Source organism: Diabrotica virgifera, chromosome 3, assembly GCF_917563875.1.
Source record: "Diabrotica virgifera virgifera chromosome 3, PGI_DIABVI_V3a".
In the NCBI taxonomy this organism is placed as follows: domain Eukaryota; kingdom Metazoa; phylum Arthropoda; class Insecta; order Coleoptera; family Chrysomelidae; genus Diabrotica; species Diabrotica virgifera.
The window spans coordinates 181462727-181481839 of record NC_065445.1 but is presented as its reverse complement, the minus strand read 5'-3'; the positions used below and the strand labels follow the sequence as shown (position 1 = coordinate 181481839).

The 19113-nt window shown below is 31.2% G+C and overlaps 1 protein-coding gene across 1 annotated transcript; it reads left to right on the top strand.

The window, feature by feature from the left end:
* Positions 1 to 9507: 9507 nt before the first annotated feature.
* LOC126881427 (facilitated trehalose transporter Tret1-like) lies at positions 9508 to 11351 on the top strand. Its single transcript, XM_050645700.1, has one exon. It carries the CDS (start codon positions 9525 to 9527, stop codon positions 10809 to 10811), a length of 1287 nt encoding a protein of 428 aa, XP_050501657.1. The 5' UTR covers positions 9508 to 9524; the 3' UTR covers positions 10812 to 11351.
* Positions 11352 to 19113: the final 7762 nt, after the last annotated feature.

The window sequence follows — 19113 nt, the reverse complement described above, 5'->3', positions numbered from 1 at the left end:
ACGAGTTATGTTAAATGTTTATACCAGACATTGGATGTTTAAACAATCATTGTTGCCCAAGGAGTATTTTCAGAGCTTTTTGGTAAAGTGCAATGAGTTCTTAAAGAGTCAAATTACTAATAAAGTAAAAAAAAGAATATATTTGTTTTTTATATGTTGTTAAACAAGTCGATAAAAAAATGGTTAGTTTTTTCCTTATAAACAATTAGAATATCTTTGTCATTTCTTATGATCACTAATTATAACTGGTTGTATCAAAAAGCTGGTAAAAAAAGACATACTAAACAAGAAAAAAAATGCGTGTGTACTTTGTACGCACGTAAGAAGTTATACTTCTATTATCTGATTTCAACGAAATAAATATACTTTAAACAGTTTATTTTTATTTTATTTAAATATTAAACAAATTTCAATGCTTACCAGTTTCGAAAAATAAAAAAGAATAGAAATGGTCCGTATTTGAACCCAAGACCTCTCGATCTGTAGCCAAATGCACTACCAATAACGCCACGACGCCTGTTTATATAGTTTCTCGGACATATTGACAATTCACGGTAACAAACTGACTAAGTGAAGTAAAATAAATATAAAAATGTTTTAATAATACTTACCTTACTCCCGAGGGAGACAAATCCAAAGACACAAATATTATAAAGAAAAAGAAAATAATCGTTTTCGTTTTGATTCAATTCGAGTCTCTTGCCATCCTCTGACACGGTGTTTCTGGATCTTTATCCTTTATCAAAGAGGCTATTGCAAGTAGACTGAATTGAATCAACTCGAGACGAAGAAGAACTGCATCTATTAAAATATCTGCAGTATATTGTGGTTAGACTGTCCTCTAACGGGGAATGACAAAATAAATAAAATAAATTTCGACCACGAGTCAGGATTCTGTTAACCGAGATACTATAGTATCAAGCGGCGCCGCTAGGAGGAGCTTCTCCAACAATGCGTCTCAGAATACTTTAAGAACACTTGGTCATTTTGTACTCTAAACCGAGTAAAGCATGAAAAAGAAAAAGAAAATAATCGTTTTCGTTTTGATTCAATTCGAGTCTCTTGCCATCCTCTGACACGGTGTTTCTGGATCTTTATCCTTTATCAAAGAGGCTATTGCAAGTAGACTGAATTGAATCAACTCGAGACGAAGAAGAACTGCATCTATTAAAATATCTGCAGTATATTGTGGTTAGACTGTCCTCTAACGGGGAATGACAAAATAAATAAAATAAATTTCGACCACGAGTCAGGATTCTGTTAACCGAGATACTATAGTATCAAGCGGCGCCGCTAGGAGGAGCTTCTCCAACAATGCGTCTCAGAATACTTTAAGAACACTTGGTCATTTTGTACTCTAAACCGAGTAAAGCATGAAAAAGAAAAAGAAAATAATCGTTTTCGTTTTGATTCAATTCGAGTCTCTTGCCATCCTCTGACACGGTGTTTCTGGATCTTTATCCTTTATCAAAGAGGCTATTGTAAGTAGACTGAATTGAATCAACTCGAGACGAAGAAGAACTGCATCTATTAAAATATCTGCAGTATATTGTGGTTAGACTGTCCTCTAACGGGGAATGACAAAATAAATAAAATAAATTTCGACCACGAGTCAGGATTCTGTTAACCGAGATACTATAGTATCAAGCGGCGCCGCTAGGAGGAGCTTCTCCAACAATGCGTCTCAGAATACTTTAAGAACACTTGGTCATTTTGTACTCTAAACCGAGTAAAGCATGAAAAAGAAAAAGAAAATAATCGTTTTCGTTTTGATTCAATTCGAGTCTCTTGCCATCCTCTGACACGGTGTTTCTGGATCTTTATCCTTTATCAAAGAGGCTATTGCAAGTAGGATAAAGATCCAGAAACACCGTGTCAGAGGATGGCAAGAGACTCGAATTGAATCAAAACGAAAACGATTATTTTCTTTTTCTTTTTCATGCTTTACTCGGTTTAGAGTACAAAATGACCAAGTGTTCTTAAAGTATTCTGAGACGCATTGTTGGAGAAGCTCCTCCTAGCGGCGCCGCTTGATACTATAGTATCTCGGTTAACAGAATCCTGACTTGTGGTCGAAATTTATTTTATTTATTTTGTCATTCCCCGTTAGAGGACAGTCTAACCACAATATACTGCAGATATTTTAATAGATGCAGTTCTTCTTCGTCTCGAGTTGATTCAATTCAGTCTACTTGCAATAGCCTCTTTGATAAAGGATAAAGATCCAGAAACACCGTGTCAGAGGATGGCAAGAGACTCGAATTGAATCAAAACGAAAACGATTATTTTCTTTTTCTTTTTCATGCTTTACTCGGTTTAGAGTACAAAATGACCAAGTGTTCTTAAAGTATTCTGAGACGCATTGTTGGAGAAGCTCCTCCTAGCGGCGCCGCTTGATACTATAGTATCTCGGTTAACAGAATCCTGACTCGTGGTCGAAATTTATTTTATTTATTTTGTCATTCCCCGTTAGAGGACAGTCTAACCACAATATACTGCAGATATTTTAATAGATGCAGTTCTTCTTCGTCTCGAGTTGATTCAATTCAGTCTACTTGCAATAGCCTCTTTGATAAAGGATAAAGATCCAGAAACACCGTGTCAGAGGATGGCAAGAGACTCGAATTGAATCAAAACGAAAACGATTATTTTCTTTTTCTTTTTCATGCTTTACTCGGTTTAGAGTACAAAATGACCAAGTGTTCTTAAAGTATTCTGAGACGCATTGTTGGAGAAGCTCCTCCTAGCGGCGCCGCTTGATACTATAGTATCTCGGTTAACAGAATCCTGACTCGTGGTCGAAATTTATTTTATTTATTTTGTCATTCCCCGTTAGAGAACAGTCTAACCACAATATACTGCAGATATTTTAATAGATGCAGTTCTTCTTCGTCTCGAGTTGATTCAATTCAGTCTACTTGCAATAGCCTCTTTGATAAAGGATAAAGATCCAGAAACACCGTGTCAGAGGATGGCAAGAGACTCGAATTGAATCAAAACGAAAACGATTATTTTCTTTTTCTTTTTCATGCTTTACTCGGTTTAGAGTACAAAATGACCAAGTGTTCTTAAAGTATTCTGAGACGCATTGTTGGAGAAGCTCCTCCTAGCGGCGCCGCTTGATACTATAGTATCTCGGTTAACAGAATCCTGACTCGTTGTCGAAATTTATTTTATTTATTTTGTCATTCCCCGTTAGAGGACAGTCTAACCACAATATACTGCAGATATTTTAATAGATGCAGTTCTTCTTCGTCTCGAGTTGATTCAATTCAGTCTACTTGCAATAGCCTCTTTGATAAAGGATAAAGATCCAGAAACACCGTGTCAGAGGATGGCAAGAGACTCGAATTGAATCAAAACGAAAACGATTATTTTCTTTTTCTTTTTCATGCTTTACTCGGTTTAGAGTACAAAATGACCAAGTGTTCTTAAAGTATTCTGAGACGCATTGTTGGAGAAGCTCCTCCTAGCGGCGCCGCTTGATACTATAGTATCTCGGTTAACAGAATCCTGACTCGTGGTCGAAATTTATTTTATTTATTTTGTCATTCCCCGTTAGAGGACAGTCTAACCACAATATACTGCAGATATTTTAATAGATGCAGTTCTTCTTCGTCTCGAGTTGATTCAATTCAGTCTACTTGCAATAGCCTCTTTGATAAAGGATAAAGATCCAGAAACACCGTGTCAGAGGATGGCAAGAGACTCGAATTGAATCAAAACGAAAACGATTATTTTCTTTTTCTCTTTCATGCTTTACTCGGTTTAGAGTACAAAATGACCAAGTGTTCTTAAAGTATTCTGAGACGCATTGTTGGAGAAGCTCCTCCTAGCGGCGCCGCTTGATACTATAGTATCTCGGTTAACAGAATCCTGACTCGTGGTCGAAATTTATTTTATTTATTTTGTCATTCCCCGTTAGAGGACAGTCTAACCACAATATACTGCAGATATTTTAATAGATGCAGTTCTTCTTCGTCTCGAGTTGATTCAATTCAGTCTACTTGCAATAGCCTCTTTGATAAAGGATAAAGATCCAGAAACACCGTGTCAGAGGATGGCAAGAGACTCGAATTGAATCAAAACGAAAACGATTATTTTCTTTTTCTTTTTCATGCTTTACTCGGTTTAGAGTACAAAATGACCAAGTATTCTTAAAGTATTCTGAGACGCATTGTTGGAGAAGCTCCTCCTAGCGGCGCCGCTTGATACTATAGTATCTCGGTTAACAGAATCCTGACTCGTGGTCGAAATTTATTTTATTTATTTTGTCATTCCCCGTTAGAGGACAGTCTAACCACAATATACTGCAGATATTTTAATAGATGCAGTTCTTCTTCGTCTCGAGTTGATTCAATTCAGTCTACTTGCAATAGCCTCTTTGATAAAGGATAAAGATCCAGAAACACCGTGTCAGAGGATGGCAAGAGACTCGAATTGAATCAAAACGAAAACGATTATTTTCTTTTTCTTTTTCATGCTTTACTCGGTTTAGAGTACAAAATGACCAAGTGTTCTTAAAGTATTCTGAGACGCATTGTTGGAGAAGCTCCTCCTAGAGGCGCCGCTTGATACTATAGTATCTCGGTTAACAGAATCCTGACTCGTTGTCGAAATTTATTTTATTTATTTTGTCATTCCACGTTAGAGGACAGTCTAACCACAATATACTGCAGATATTTTAATAGATGCAGTTCTTCTTCGTCTCGAGTTGATTCAATTCAGTCTACTTGCAATAGCCTCTTTGATAAAGGATAAAGATCCAGAAACACCGTGTCAGAGGATGGCAAGAGACTCGAATTGAATCAAAACGAAAACGATTATTTTCTTTTTCTTTTTCATGCTTTACTCTGTTTAGAGTACAAAATGACCAAGTGTTCTTAAAGTATTCTGAGACGCATTGTTGGAGAAGCTCCTCCTAGCGGCGCCGCTTGATACTATAGTATCTCGGTTAACAGAATCCTGACTCGTGGTCGAAATTTATTTTATTTATTTTGTCATTCCCCGTTAGAGGACAGTCTAACCACAATATACTGCAGATATTTTAATAGATGCAGTTCTTCTTCGTCTCGAGTTGATTCAATTCAGTCTACTTGCAATAGCCTCTTTGATAAAGGATAAAGATCCAGAAACACCGTGTCAGAGGATGGCAAGAGACTCGAATTGAATCAAAACGAAAACGATTATTTTCTTTTTCTCTTTCATGCTTTACTCGGTTTAGAGTACAAAATGACCAAGTGTTCTTAAAGTATTCTGAGACGCATTGTTGGAGAAGCTCCTCCTAGCGGCGCCGCTTGATACTATAGTATCTCGGTTAACAGAATCCTGACTCGTGGTCGAAATTTATTTTATTTATTTTGTCATTCCCCGTTAGAGGACAGTCTAACCACAATATACTGCAGATATTTTAATAGATGCAGTTCTTCTTCGTCTCGAGTTGATTCAATTCAGTCTACTTGCAATAACCTCTTTGATAAAGGATAAAGATCCAGAAACACCGTGTCAGAGGATGGCAAGAGACTCGAATTGAATCAAAACGAAAACGATTATTTTCTTTTTCTTTTTCATGCTTTACTCGGTTTAGAGTACAAAATGACCAAGTGTTCTTAAAGTATTCTGAGACGCATTGTTGGAGAAGCTCCTCCTAGCGGCGCCGCTTGATACTATAGTATCTCGGTTAACAGAATCCTGACTCGTGGTCGAAATTTATTTTATTTTTTTTGTCATTCCCCGTTAGAGGACAGTCTAACCACAATATACTGCAGATATTTTAATAGATGCAGTTCTTCTTCGTCTCGAGTTGATTCAATTCAGTCTACTTGCAATAGCCTCTTTGATAAAGGATAAAGATCCAGAAACACCGTGTCAGAGGATGGCAAGAGACTCGAATTGAATCAAAACGAAAACGATTATTTTCTTTTTCTTTTTCATGCTTTACTCGGTTTAGAGTACAAAATGACCAAGTGTTCTTAAAGTATTCTGAGACGCATTGTTGGAGAAGCTCCTCCTAGCGGCGCCGCTTGATACTATAGTATCTCGGTTAACAGAATCCTGACTCGTGGTCGAAATTTATTTTATTTATTTTGACAAATATTATAATAAATACATTTACTGAAAACACTAATACATATATTCTTTTCATCTTTTAACACCTTTTTTCACACGGTGATATATACATAACTTGAAATATTTAGCAACTAACGCCATACTGTCTGTGTGCGCATGCGCGCAGAATAATAAAAATTATCTCCCAATCGCGTCTAAAGAAGTATAACTTCAAAAAATCTTTCTAGGACCAATAATAGCCAAGTTATACTTTTTTTTTTTAAATCACATCTCTATTGTTTATAAATATTAAGAGTTGAAATTTTTACAGAATGATAACAAATATCTATATTTTATATTACAATTGATAAGTACGAAATATCTTCTATTTAAAACGAGTAATAACCCTTTAAAGTCAAGTTACTCACGCTGACTGAGCTGTGACCGTGTGATATGGAAGAATGTCGCGAGTCCAGTTTCTCGCGTTGATATTTTGAAGAATAACAACTAGCTAATTTTCATTGGCCGAAAAAATCGGAAAATTCTGTAAAATGGATTTTTTTATTCAACATTCATTTACAACGTTAACACTAATATATTTTGATAAATATTTTCATAAAATATTATAAATTTGTGAATAAATATTAAAATATAATTATAGTATGTATACAGGTTTTTTCATTTTATTCGCCTCGGTGTCTGTACGGAAAAGACGATTTAAAAAAAATTCTTCGTAGCAATATACAGGGCCATTAACACTACAATTTAAAAATAATATGAATTATACAGGGTGCTTCAAAAAAGAGTGGTATATCAAAGATATATTGTTTATGGAACACCCTACACTTGATGAAATTTTTGAATTTGCACTTAAACAATAAGCCAGACTATACCTAAGTACAGGGTGTTTTGATTTATTTCAATTTTAAAAAAATATTTAAAGTTTTAGAAAAAAAAAATAAATAGGTATTTACAAATCTAATAATCGGTGACAATTTTTTTTTGGATCTTCATAATAGACTATTTAGCATATTTAAACAGATGTTTATTGTAACAAAATTTATAATTACATAATCGTACAATTTCAGATTTAAAAATTAATTGAAATCCAAAACGTTCTCAAATTGAAACAAAATATATATATAGATTATAATTATTGATCTTCGTTAATTCTACACAGTTTTTGTACAGGTTCATCAATTTCTTCCACATTATCCATAATTTCTTGAAATAAACCAATTGTACCGAGCTTTGCATAAATTGCAAGGATTATACTGACGAAAAAAGATGCTACAACCTTTTGACAGTTATTATAGATGACAAAAGTGAAGTTGAAGAAGATTTGTTTAAAAAAATAGGGATAATGTTGAAGAAATTAATAAATCCGTACATAAACTGTGTAGAATTAACGAAGATCAATAATTATAATCTATACATACATTTTTTTAAATTTGAGAATGTTTTTGTTTCCAATTAGTTTTTAAATCTAAAAATGTACGTTTAAGTAATTATAAATTTTGTTACAATAAACATCTGCTTAAATATATGCTAAACAGTCTATTATGAAGATCCAAGAAAAAATTTGTCACCGATTCTTAGATTCGTAAATATTTATTTTTTTCTAAAATTTTACATTTTTCTAAAAATTTAAATAAATCAAAACACCCTGTACTTAGGTATAGGGTATAGTCTAGCTAGCAGCTAGCATATTGTTTAAGAGCAATTCAAAAATTTTGTCAGGTGTAGCGTGTTCCATAAAAAATATATCTTTGATATACCACTCTTTTTTGAAGCAGCCTGTATAATTCATATTATTTTTAGATTGTAGTGTTAATGGTTTTGTATATTTCTATGAAGAATTTTTTTAAATCAAGTCGTTTTCCGTACAGACACTGAGGCGAATAAAATGAACAACCCTGTATATAAATAAATATATACAAATTTATATTTTATGAAAATATTTATCAAAATATATTAGTGTTAACTTTGTAAATCAATATTGAATAAAAAAATCCATTTTCCAGAATTTTCCGATTTTTCCGGTCAATGAAAATTAGCTATTTGTTATTCTTTCGTCGAGTTACCCCAATTTAAAAAAAATTGAAGGCTCTACGTTCTCTGGAAGCTGAGATATTATAAAATTTTTCAAGCGCTCCAAATTGAACTTTCTATAGCAAAATCTCGACTAGAGAAACTGGACTCCGACATTCTTCCATATCACACGGTCCCAGCTCAGTCAGCGTGAGTAACTTGATTTTAAAGGGTTATTACTCGTTTTAAATAGAAGATATTTCGTACTTACCAATTGTCATATAAAATATAGATATTTATTACCATGCTGTGAAAATTTCAACTCTTAATATTTATAAACAATAGAGACGTGATTTTTCAAAAAAAAGTATAACTTGGCTATTATTGGTCCTAGAAAGTTTTTTTTCATTTTAATGTGCATTTTTTTTACCAGCTCTTTGACACAACCAATTATAATTATTTATCAGAAAAAATAACAAAGATATTCTAATTGTTTATAAGGAAAAACTTACCATTTTTTTATCGACTTGTTTAACAACATTTAAAAAACAAATATATATTTTTTTAACTTTCTTAGTACTTTGAGTCTTTAAGTAGTCATTGCACTTTGCCAAAAAGCTCTGAAGATACTCCTTGGGCAACAATGATTGTTTAAACATTCGATGTCTGGGATAAACATTTAACATAACTTGTAAACTAACAAACAGATCAGCTTGAGATTTTGTAAACTAATAAAGGCACTTAATTGCCTCATGATCAAGGTATAATAAGTTCCTTACGGCCTATTTGCTAAAAGTTATTAACATTTCCAAAATAGTGCAAAAAACGTGGTTTTTTGCAATTATCTCGGTTAATTTTGTATGGATTTTAACTTGTAAACATTCAAATTAATCGTTTTTTTGTAACACACAACTTTCATGACACAACTTTTGCTGTAAATATGATACTAAAAATTCTAGTGGCAAAAAACAATATTTTCTGATGTTGGCATTTTTTTTATAAAAAAATGAGGTCGATTTACGAGTACCTCTGTATGTATTTTTAACTAACTATATCCTCCCTACGATTTAGCACCTTCAAATACCTGTATTGATTTTTTTCCCGTTTTTATTTTTCTACCCTGGTCTAATATGGGATTAAGACTGAACTGCTCAGTTAAGGTTTCAAAGTAATGCATTTTTGTCTATTTTTTTATTGTATAATTTTAAAATTACTTTTATTTTTTTAATTATATTCCATGATTATAACTTTTTGGGATGATAATAACATGAATGTCACTTTTGTTGGTGTATATGAGTGAACGTTTTATAATCATAACAATTTTTCTATAAACTACTTATTTGATATTATTTTCATCCATAATTTATATTCAATCATGTAACTTCCTTTTAATATAAAAATGATATGTATTTTTATTTTTAGCAACGTTTTTCTGCTTCATATGTATGACAACCCTGTCATGGTCAACTGTGGTGCTTCCCAAATTATCAAATTTTGACACAAGTCCCATTGGAAGAAGGGTGGGCATGGAAGAAGAGAGTTGGATATCATCCATTATAAATATAAGTGCCATATTCAGTGTCTTCATTTTTGGATATTTAGCAGATAAAACAGGAAGAAAATGTACTTTATTGATAGCTGGTATGCCGTATCTGCTAAGCAACATAATTCTTGCGTATGCATCATCGGTGTACCTATATTATATAGCTAGGTTTCTTATGGGTTTTACTATAGGAACTCTTTCTCTTTTGCCTGTATATATTAGCGAAATCAGCCACAAAAACCATAGAAATGTAATAGGACCTTTAATTGGTTGTGCTGGGTGTTTTGGTGCTCTATTTCCTAACCTGTTGGGACCCTTCGTTTCCATGAAAACGTTCAGTTTAGTACAAGCTGCTCTGGCTGCAATTTATTTGGTATTTTTTGCGATTTTGGGAGAGGAAGGTCCACAATTTTATATAATCAGAAACAGGGAGTTTCAAGCCAGGGCCGTTCTAGAACGCTTAAGAGGTAGTTACGACGATATTGACGAAACATTTGCGGAAATTAAAAATGGATATAATGAAGAAAAACAAGGGACATTACGAGATATATTAACTTCTAGATCTTTAAAAAAAGCGTTTATTATGTGTACGGTATTACTTATTTTGCAGCAATTTTGTGGCATTGTTGCAATATCTTTTTACGGACAAACACTATTCGAGAAAAGCAATATACAACTATCTCCAGAGTTATCTGTTATACTACTGGGAACGATTCAACTGATGGCGAGTTTTATAACGCCTTTTGTAAGCACTAAATTTGGCAAAAAACCTTTACTAATTATCTCAGGAATATTAACAGCGTTGTCACAAATAGTTCTAGCTATCGATAGTTATTTCGATGGATTTGTAAGATTCGCCCCAGCTTTTAGGTATTTACCTCTGTTATGCCTTATCGTATTTATTATCGGTTACAGTCTAGGTCTTGGACCACAACCCTGGATGATAGTTGGAGAAGTATTTCCAACCAGAGTAAAGACAGTTATTAGTTCTGTGGAAGGCTTCACTATTTTTGTTTGTGCCTTTTTATTGACCAAATACTACATGCACATTGTGAGAATGATCGGCATGCAGGGCTATTTTCTTTTCAGTGCCATAGTCTGTATTATAGCCACAATATTTTCAAAGTTTTACGTGATCGAGACGAAAGACAAGAGTCTTGAAGAAATACAGAGAGATCTATCTAGGTAATTTTTATTACCACCACACTTATAAATGCACAAACAAAAATGTGTATTTTTATTTAGTCATAATGTCTTCTTTTCTCTAACTTTGCCGTATATTCGGTTAGAATATTACCATTCTATCTTAGTCCAGGGCGCATCTGTTTTGAGATGGACGTTGAGAGGTGACTCAATTTTTTTTGCAGAAATTGCTTGGAAATAACTCAAATATTAATATTTGAGTTATCCTCCCACTCAAAATGGTCCGGAACATTGTTTGAGGGCCGGTATTTCAACAGCTACTTAAGCTTTTGCTTAGCTCCTGTGTCAAAAGTTAAGGAGAAGCTTAAGCTGGGTGCCGTATTTCCATCATTTCCTTAACTAAACTGGTCCTCAATTGTCAAGTTAATTGGTTTGATACTTCTGAATACGTCAAAATGCCAAAATTAACTGTTCTGAGGTAAAAACCACTACAGTGTTGACATTTAATTTTATCTTGTCATCTGTATCTGCTTCATTCATTTTTACTTCACTTTGTGTACATGGTACTGTGTTGTTAGTATATTGTCTATATTTTCACTGGTTATATGGTTAATTGTTATTTTACATATAGCCTAATAAAATAAAAAAAAGTCAAAATGTAAATTTTGATGTAAATTATAATTTGTTTTTTTTTAATAACGTCGCGGGGATTAAGTATTTTAAAATGCCGTTTCGATAATTGGGTTCCTGGGAATTTTTTACTAATTAACACAATTTTTTTGTCGTTTTTTCTTCTTCTTTTTTTCCTTGAAGTTATATTACTACGGGCCCTTTTAGGGTTAAATTTTATTAAGAATGTCGAGTCTATGAGATCTAGATTGTAGACCTAAAAATATTAAGATTTAACTAAAATGTCTTAAATAACATGTGGCTACTTACTGAGTTACGGGGTGTTTTATTTAAAAATTTAAAAATTATTGTTACCAAGTACTTTAAAACTATTTAACGTATCCTTATCATACTTGGCAGAAAGTGTGGCTATTATACAACCTACTAAATTGTGATTAATAAACTTTTCTAGCTAGTGCCAGAGGCGTACGACAGGGGATAGTGAATGATTGACCCTTCCTAAATTCTACGCCACTGAGTGATTTAACGAAATTTTTCGATTCTCCAATACTTTGTATGTAAATAACTTTATTGGTATCGATAAAGTCATCAGTTTGAGAGATATTGGAAGTTTAAAATGAATGAATGAATGAATCAAAATAACTATGCCGTTTCATTTTTAACGTCCAATATCTCGAAAACTAATGACTTAATCGTTACCAGTAAAGAGTATATTATTTACATATAAAGTATTGGAGAATCGAAAAATTTCGCTTAAATAGTAATTCCCTCAGTGGCGTAGAATTTGGAAAGGGTCAACCATTAACTATCCCCTGTCGTACGCCTCTGGTAGTAGCTAGAAACTTTTATTTGTCACAATTTAGTAGACTGTATAGTACCCACACTTTCTGACAAGTATGATAAGGATGCGTCAAATAGTTTGAAAGTACTTGGTAAAAATAATTTTTAATTTTTAAATTAAACACCCAGTAACCAGCCACATTTTATTTAAGTGATTTTAGACCAATCTTAATATTTTTAGGTCTAAAATCTATAACTTAGAGATTCGACATTCTTAATGAAACTTAACCCTAAAAGGGCCCGTAGTAATACAATTCCAAGAAAAAAAAAGAAGAGGAAAAAAAGACAAAAAAATTTGTTAATTAGTGAAAAATTCCCAGAAATCCAATTATCGAAACGGCATTTCAAAATATTTAATCCCCGCGACGTTATTAAAAAAAACAAATTATAAACAAATTTGAATAATTTTCAAATGTCATTTTAGGGGGAAGTTTAATTGAAATTTGAATTTATCAATACATTTATCGAAAGTATACATAAAAATAAAACTAATAAGATTTAATACAGGTGAATATTTCTTTGGCAACAACCGCGTTTTTGCAATTGAAAATAGAGTAACATTTAATAAACAAATTCAATATTTTGGACTAATTTTTTTTAGATTAATACTGATAACATAGTGCAACTTCTACTGTAAAATAAGATATTTTATAATGCTTATTTAAAACGCTAAAAATAATTTTTTGCAAATTTGTTTTTAAAGTTTCATGTATAATTAGTTAAATAAATAGGGGGTCAAATTTAATTTAGTAAGTTATATGTGAAAGATTAACCCTTCAACTTTGCAGAAAATAATCCTATAGACCTTCATTAGTAATTGAGTGACATCAGCAGTTAAAAAAGTAATTTTTTTGCAAAAATGACCCCTTTTTAATTATTTAAAGAATGATCCCCTTGTGTGATTTAGATACTTTCTTGAAAATATCTTTTGTACCCACCTAAACTTTGATATAAAATTTGTTTCAACCTGTACGAATTTACATTTTGTTTTACATGTAGTGAAATTTTATTTTACTAGACTAATAAGCAATAGAACATCCGTCTTTGTAATTTTGTTTATTGGATATATTCCTTAAAATGTCAAATTGAAAAAAAATGTAAGTTTACTTTTGTAAAATAAATATACCAAGCACAGGATATATATATCCAAGCATTGTAGAAATAAATAATTTTTATGTGCCTACACCTTCCAAATGGAATAAGAATTTTATTTTAATAATCGTTAATAAATCTAATAATAACGTTATAACGCAACAGTTCGTTCTCAAAATAACTCTAGAATTATTAATCTATATAAATATCCTCAACAAACAGAAAACAAATCAAAGGTTTAAACCAACTCCCGTGCGAGCTTAAAGTTATTTGGTTTAAGCCTATACTTAAGCATCAAATTGAACTGGAAATAAGGCATGGAAGCTTAAGCTCAGGCCCTATATAATCAAAATGTCAAAATATGAAGGAAAAATTCGATTTTTTTATTGGTTTTTTGATTATAACTTTAAAACTGTTCATTTCTGAGAAAAGTTGTACTGACATAAAATTTGCGTAATTAAATTTCCTACAATACAGAATTGGTCAAGAATTTAAAAAATGGTCGCCCTTGTTGCAAAATAGCAATAATTGCGAAAAAAACCATACAAAAACAAGTATTCGCCTTTTACGTTTTTCAACCATTTATGCTACACCTGGAACCTTTATGTTTAACCCAGAAAAACTTTATGATATAGTAAAACAACACTGTAAATTTCATTAAGATCGGTTTGATAGATTTTGCAAAATAAATTTTGCAATCCAGCTTTCGCAAAAAAAAATTCATTTTTTTTTAAATATTGCAGGACTAAAAATAAAGCAGATAGCAAGTTGAATTTTTTTTTGCTTATAGAAGTGTACTGTACCTTTCATTTGCAATACGCAAAATTAAAATCGATTAATTACCACGGCGTCAGGAAATTTTTTAAATTTTTTTTTTCTTAACATCCCATTTATTTACAATCTGTAATAATGATTACAATAAGTAAATTGTTTAACAATTAAAAGAGACTTGCAGGAGACTGTCCAGTGACAATAACCTATAAAATCATAATTTTAGTACTTAACAAAATTATTTGTGACTAATAAATAAAACCCTATGACTAAAACTCTATAATAAATAAAATATTTTTGAAAATTTTTTAAATAAACATTAATTTTTGGTGCTACGCGCAGTACAGCTGTGTTGCATTCACACAAGTTGATTTCCACTAAAATTTCTTCCAATCTTTATCTAATATAACATTTTCTTACTCTATATTTTGTTGTATTTTAATATTTTAATTCCACAAAAATCAAACTAATTTTATTATTGTTTGTGAAATATTATGTAAACAATTGCATATGTTTAAAAATAATAAACTTTTCCTCTCTAAGTTAAAATATATGAACAAAGAAAGTTTTTGCTAAAAAAGTGTTATTTCAAAGGATAGAGTATGTGTTTTTATTTTGCAATAAACAAATTTATTTATTTATATCAAAATGTAATAAAAATTAAAATGTATCAATCAATATCAAAGGTCACTGGAATGCCCAATTAGAGCAAACCATCCGCTGTCCTGCGCGTAGCACCAATAATTAATGTTTATTTAAAAAATTCCTGATTCCGTGGTAGTTAATCGATTTTAGTTTGGCAAATTGCAAATGAAAGGCACAGTACACTTCTATAAGCAAAAAAATTTAACTTGCTATCTGCTTTATTTTCAGTCCTGTAACATTTTGAAAAAATGATTTTTTTTTGCGAAAGTTGGATTGAAAAATTTATTTTGCAAAATCTATTAAACCGATCTTTATTGATGAAATTTACAGTGTTGTTTTACTGTGTCATAAAGTTTTTCTGGGTGAAATATGAAGGTCCTAAGAGTAGCTTAAATGGTTGAGAAACGTAAAATGCGAATACTTGCTTTTGTATGGTTTTTTCGCAATTATTGCTATTTTGCAACAAGGGTGACTATTTTTTAAATTTTTAACCAATTCTATATTGTAGATAATTTATTTACGCAACTTTTATGTCAGTGTAACTTTTGTTGAAAATGAATACTTTTAAAGTTATAATCAAAAAACGTAGAAAAAAATCGAATTTTTCCTTCATTTTCTGACATTTTTATTATTTAAACAATGTTCCGGACCTTTTTGAGAGGAAGAATAACTCAATTATTATTATTTGAGTTATTTTCAAGCAATTTCCGCAAAAAAATTTGAGTCACCTGTCAACGTCCAAATGTACTAATATTTTTACAGATGCGCCCTGGTCTATCTCTTTTTAGCTGTCCGTATTTATCAAATTAATCTCTGGTGTTAGGATATTGTATCTAAAGACTTACTTTTCTAATTTATTAATTGTATCTTTTCTTTTGATATTATTTTCACGTTTCCTTTTTATCTTGTACCTATTTTTTAGATTCTCTATTGTGATGTGTTTCTGATTTTTTACTCCTTGTGCTCTCCTTGCGATCCTTGTTTTTACGACATACCTCCCTTCTGCTTAATTTTGTTACTTGCCACTTTACTTCTGCTTTGATCTTCGATTGATAAATTAATTCCAATGTTTTAAAATTTAAATACTTATACTAGAATTTGGTTTTTAATCTCCAGTTTACAAGTTACAAGAATAAAAAACCGCTAAACGCCGTAAAAATGAGTTTCGCATACAATATTCCAGCTACAAAAGATCTGATATGAATATTACGTGGCGTTAAAATGTATTTTTATTTTGATGCAAAATAAAATTTTAGTTTTATTTTAAAAGATTTTTCCATAATATTTGCTAAATTTGAAGTAAAACGCGCCACAAAAGAGTAATTTTGATACAGTTTGAATTTTGAAACTCTTTTCGCGCCACGTAATATTCATGTCAGATCTTTTGTAGCTGGAATATTGTATGCGCCACTCATTTTTACGGCGTTTAGCGGTTTTTGATTCTGGTATCAGGAGTTTTTCAAAGTTATTTATAAATTAAATATATAAAGTTGAATGCAATGTTTCTGAAGTACTCGTTAAGCTTTAGAAATGATCGCCTTTGTCGCATTATCTGCCAAATGATCTAGTGTGCATCGAATGTACACTAGATTTTTTTCGATTCGAAATAAATTGAAAAAAATATTGGGATGGCCGGTAAATGAACTCGGATTGCCCGTTGCCAGATCAAATTGGCGTCGTAACCACTAAAACTACATAAACCATTTAGGGAATAATCGTTAATTGGAGTATACTTTTGTAGCTTAATAACTTCTAAACGGCTTAACCGATTTTGTTCACTAAACATGAGTTTGAAACGTATTGACAAGAATTATTGAGCTTGAAAAACCGTTTTTCCCATAAAAATAGATTTGATCATATTTATGAAGCCTATAACTTAAAAATTCGAATTTTCCCGCATATAAGGTAAACACCGTTAGGTTCGTCTAAAGTCCTTCTACAAACGCTCAGTTATTGGCGTAATTCGTAGGTTGAAATTTTGAGTGATTGTCGAAAAACCAAAATTTTCAAAGTTTAGTTTTTCAGTTTTTCGGCTATACTGAGCCGTGTGTATGTCTGATCCTGACATCTACTCTGGGCTAATTAGCAAAATACAAGGAAAAGTTATTTACCAGCAATTTTATTGCTGGAATCGAATCTTAATATTGTATGTATTAATAATATAGGTATGCAAAGTCCGCAGAGAGTGTGCTACTTTTTTTTATAAACAAAATGGCGCCCGAAAATCGTGTTTTTTTCAATTTTTGCTCTATAACTCCAAAGATTTTAACTCTACACCAAAAACACTCAAATAAAAATTCACCACAATTAAATTCTGCATAGAGACGTGTTTTTTTCGATTCACTTCGAAGAAAACTTTCCCCGGAAAAAGCGGATTTTTCCAACAAAATCTTTAATATTCAACTAAAATTTTAGATAAGTAATTGTTAATAAATAATTAAATAACTTGGTAATATAAAAGCCCTTTTCATATAGATTACAATTTCAGAAGCCGATGGAAATTGAATGAACAGTTTAGCAACAATTGAATTGTTAATTAAAAATTTACGGTCGCTATAGTATCGACAATAATTATGGTGCATAAGAATAACTATGATTTTTTCATAACACGACACTATACCTATATAATCTACTTTACATAATTGAAATTGGAGTATTTAAACGGCCTCAGGATTATTTTAAAATTATAAACAATTTTTTGGCTTATAAACAAATAGAATATCTCGGGAAATATTAAACTAAATGAGATTATGAAAACGGTATTCGAAAAAAAGCGGTAGGACGCTTCTTTTAAAAGAAAAAACGTATAATTATGATGAGTGGTTTCTGAGATACAACCGGTCAAAGTTGACCGGAATTTACGGCAAAGATATAAACAATAGGATCATAATTTTCAAACCATCACCTTTTTATTTTTGTCCTCTTTTTCCCCACCAACTTTTATATCTTTAAAATGCTCATAACATATATTATTATAATAAAAACTATCCATAATACGTGTGAAAATTGCCAAAAATAGCAAAATTCCAATCAAAAATTAGGTTGGAGAAAATGTAACCCTCAAAGTTCAAAATCGGTATACGTTAAAAAAATGCATTTTCTCGGCTTCCCATGAAGCAATTTCTTTCATTCTTTTTTTATTCCCTAATAACTCGAGTAGAGCCATCGAACAAACGCATTATTAAATGTCAAACTTTCTTTTGTTTTGTTATAATAGATTAATTTATTTATAAGAACAGAAAACTACATATTCTTTCCAGTTGTAGGCTTTTTTTTAAATAAACTTACTACAAGTGTACCTTTTAAAGTTAAAAACATAAATATTCTCATTTGAAAGCTGTATAATTATTTAAACAATTTTTATTTAAACAAATTAAAATTTTGTGTTATAATAAATAAATTAATTATTATAACAAAACAAAAGCAAGTTTAACATTTAATAATGCGATAGTTCGATGGCTCTACTCGAGTTATTAGGGAATAAAAAATAAAAAAAGAATGAAGGAAATTGCTCCACGGGAAGCCGAGAAAACGCATTTTTTTAACGTATACCGATTTTGAACTTTAAGGGTTACATTTTCTCCAACCTAATTTTTGATTGGAATTTTGCTATTTTTGGCAATTTTCACACGTATTATCAATAGTTTTTATTATTATAATATATGTTATAAGTACTTTAAGAATATGAAATTTGGTGTGGAGAAAGAGGACAAAAATAAAAAGGTGATGGTTTAAAAATTATGATCCTATTGTTTATATCTTTGCCGTAAATTCCGGTCAAATTTGACCGGTTTTATCTCAGGAACTACTCATCATAATTAAACTTTTTTCTTTTAAAAGAAGCGCCCTGCCGCGGTTTTTCGAATACCGTTTTTACAATTTAATTTAGTTTAATATTTCCCGAGATATTCTATTTGTTTATAAGCCAAAAAATTCTTTATAATTTTAAAATATTCCCGAGGCCGCTTAAATAGTCCAAATTTTAATTCCGTAAGGTACATTAGATAGGTATGATATCTTTTTATGAAAAAATCATAGTTATTCTTATACATCATAATTATTGTCGTTATTATAGCGACCGTAAATTTTTAATTAACAATTCAATTGTTACTAAACTGTCCATTAAATTTCCATTGGCTTCTGTAATTATAATCTATATGAAAAGGGCTTTTACATTACCAAGTTATTTAATTATTGATTAATAATTACTCATCTAAAAGTTTAGTTGAAAATTAAAGATTTTGTTGGAAAAACCCGCTTTTTCCGGGGAAAGTAAATCGGAAAAAACACGTCTCTATGAAGAATTTAATTGCGGTGAATTTTTATTTGAATGTTTTTGGTGTAAAGTTAAAATCTTTGGAGTTGTAGAG

Coding starts and splice junctions, on each gene's coding strand:
- LOC126881427 (XM_050645700.1), top strand. CDS start 9,525: ATGACAACCCTGTCATGGTCAACTGTGGTGCTTCCCAAATTATCAAAT.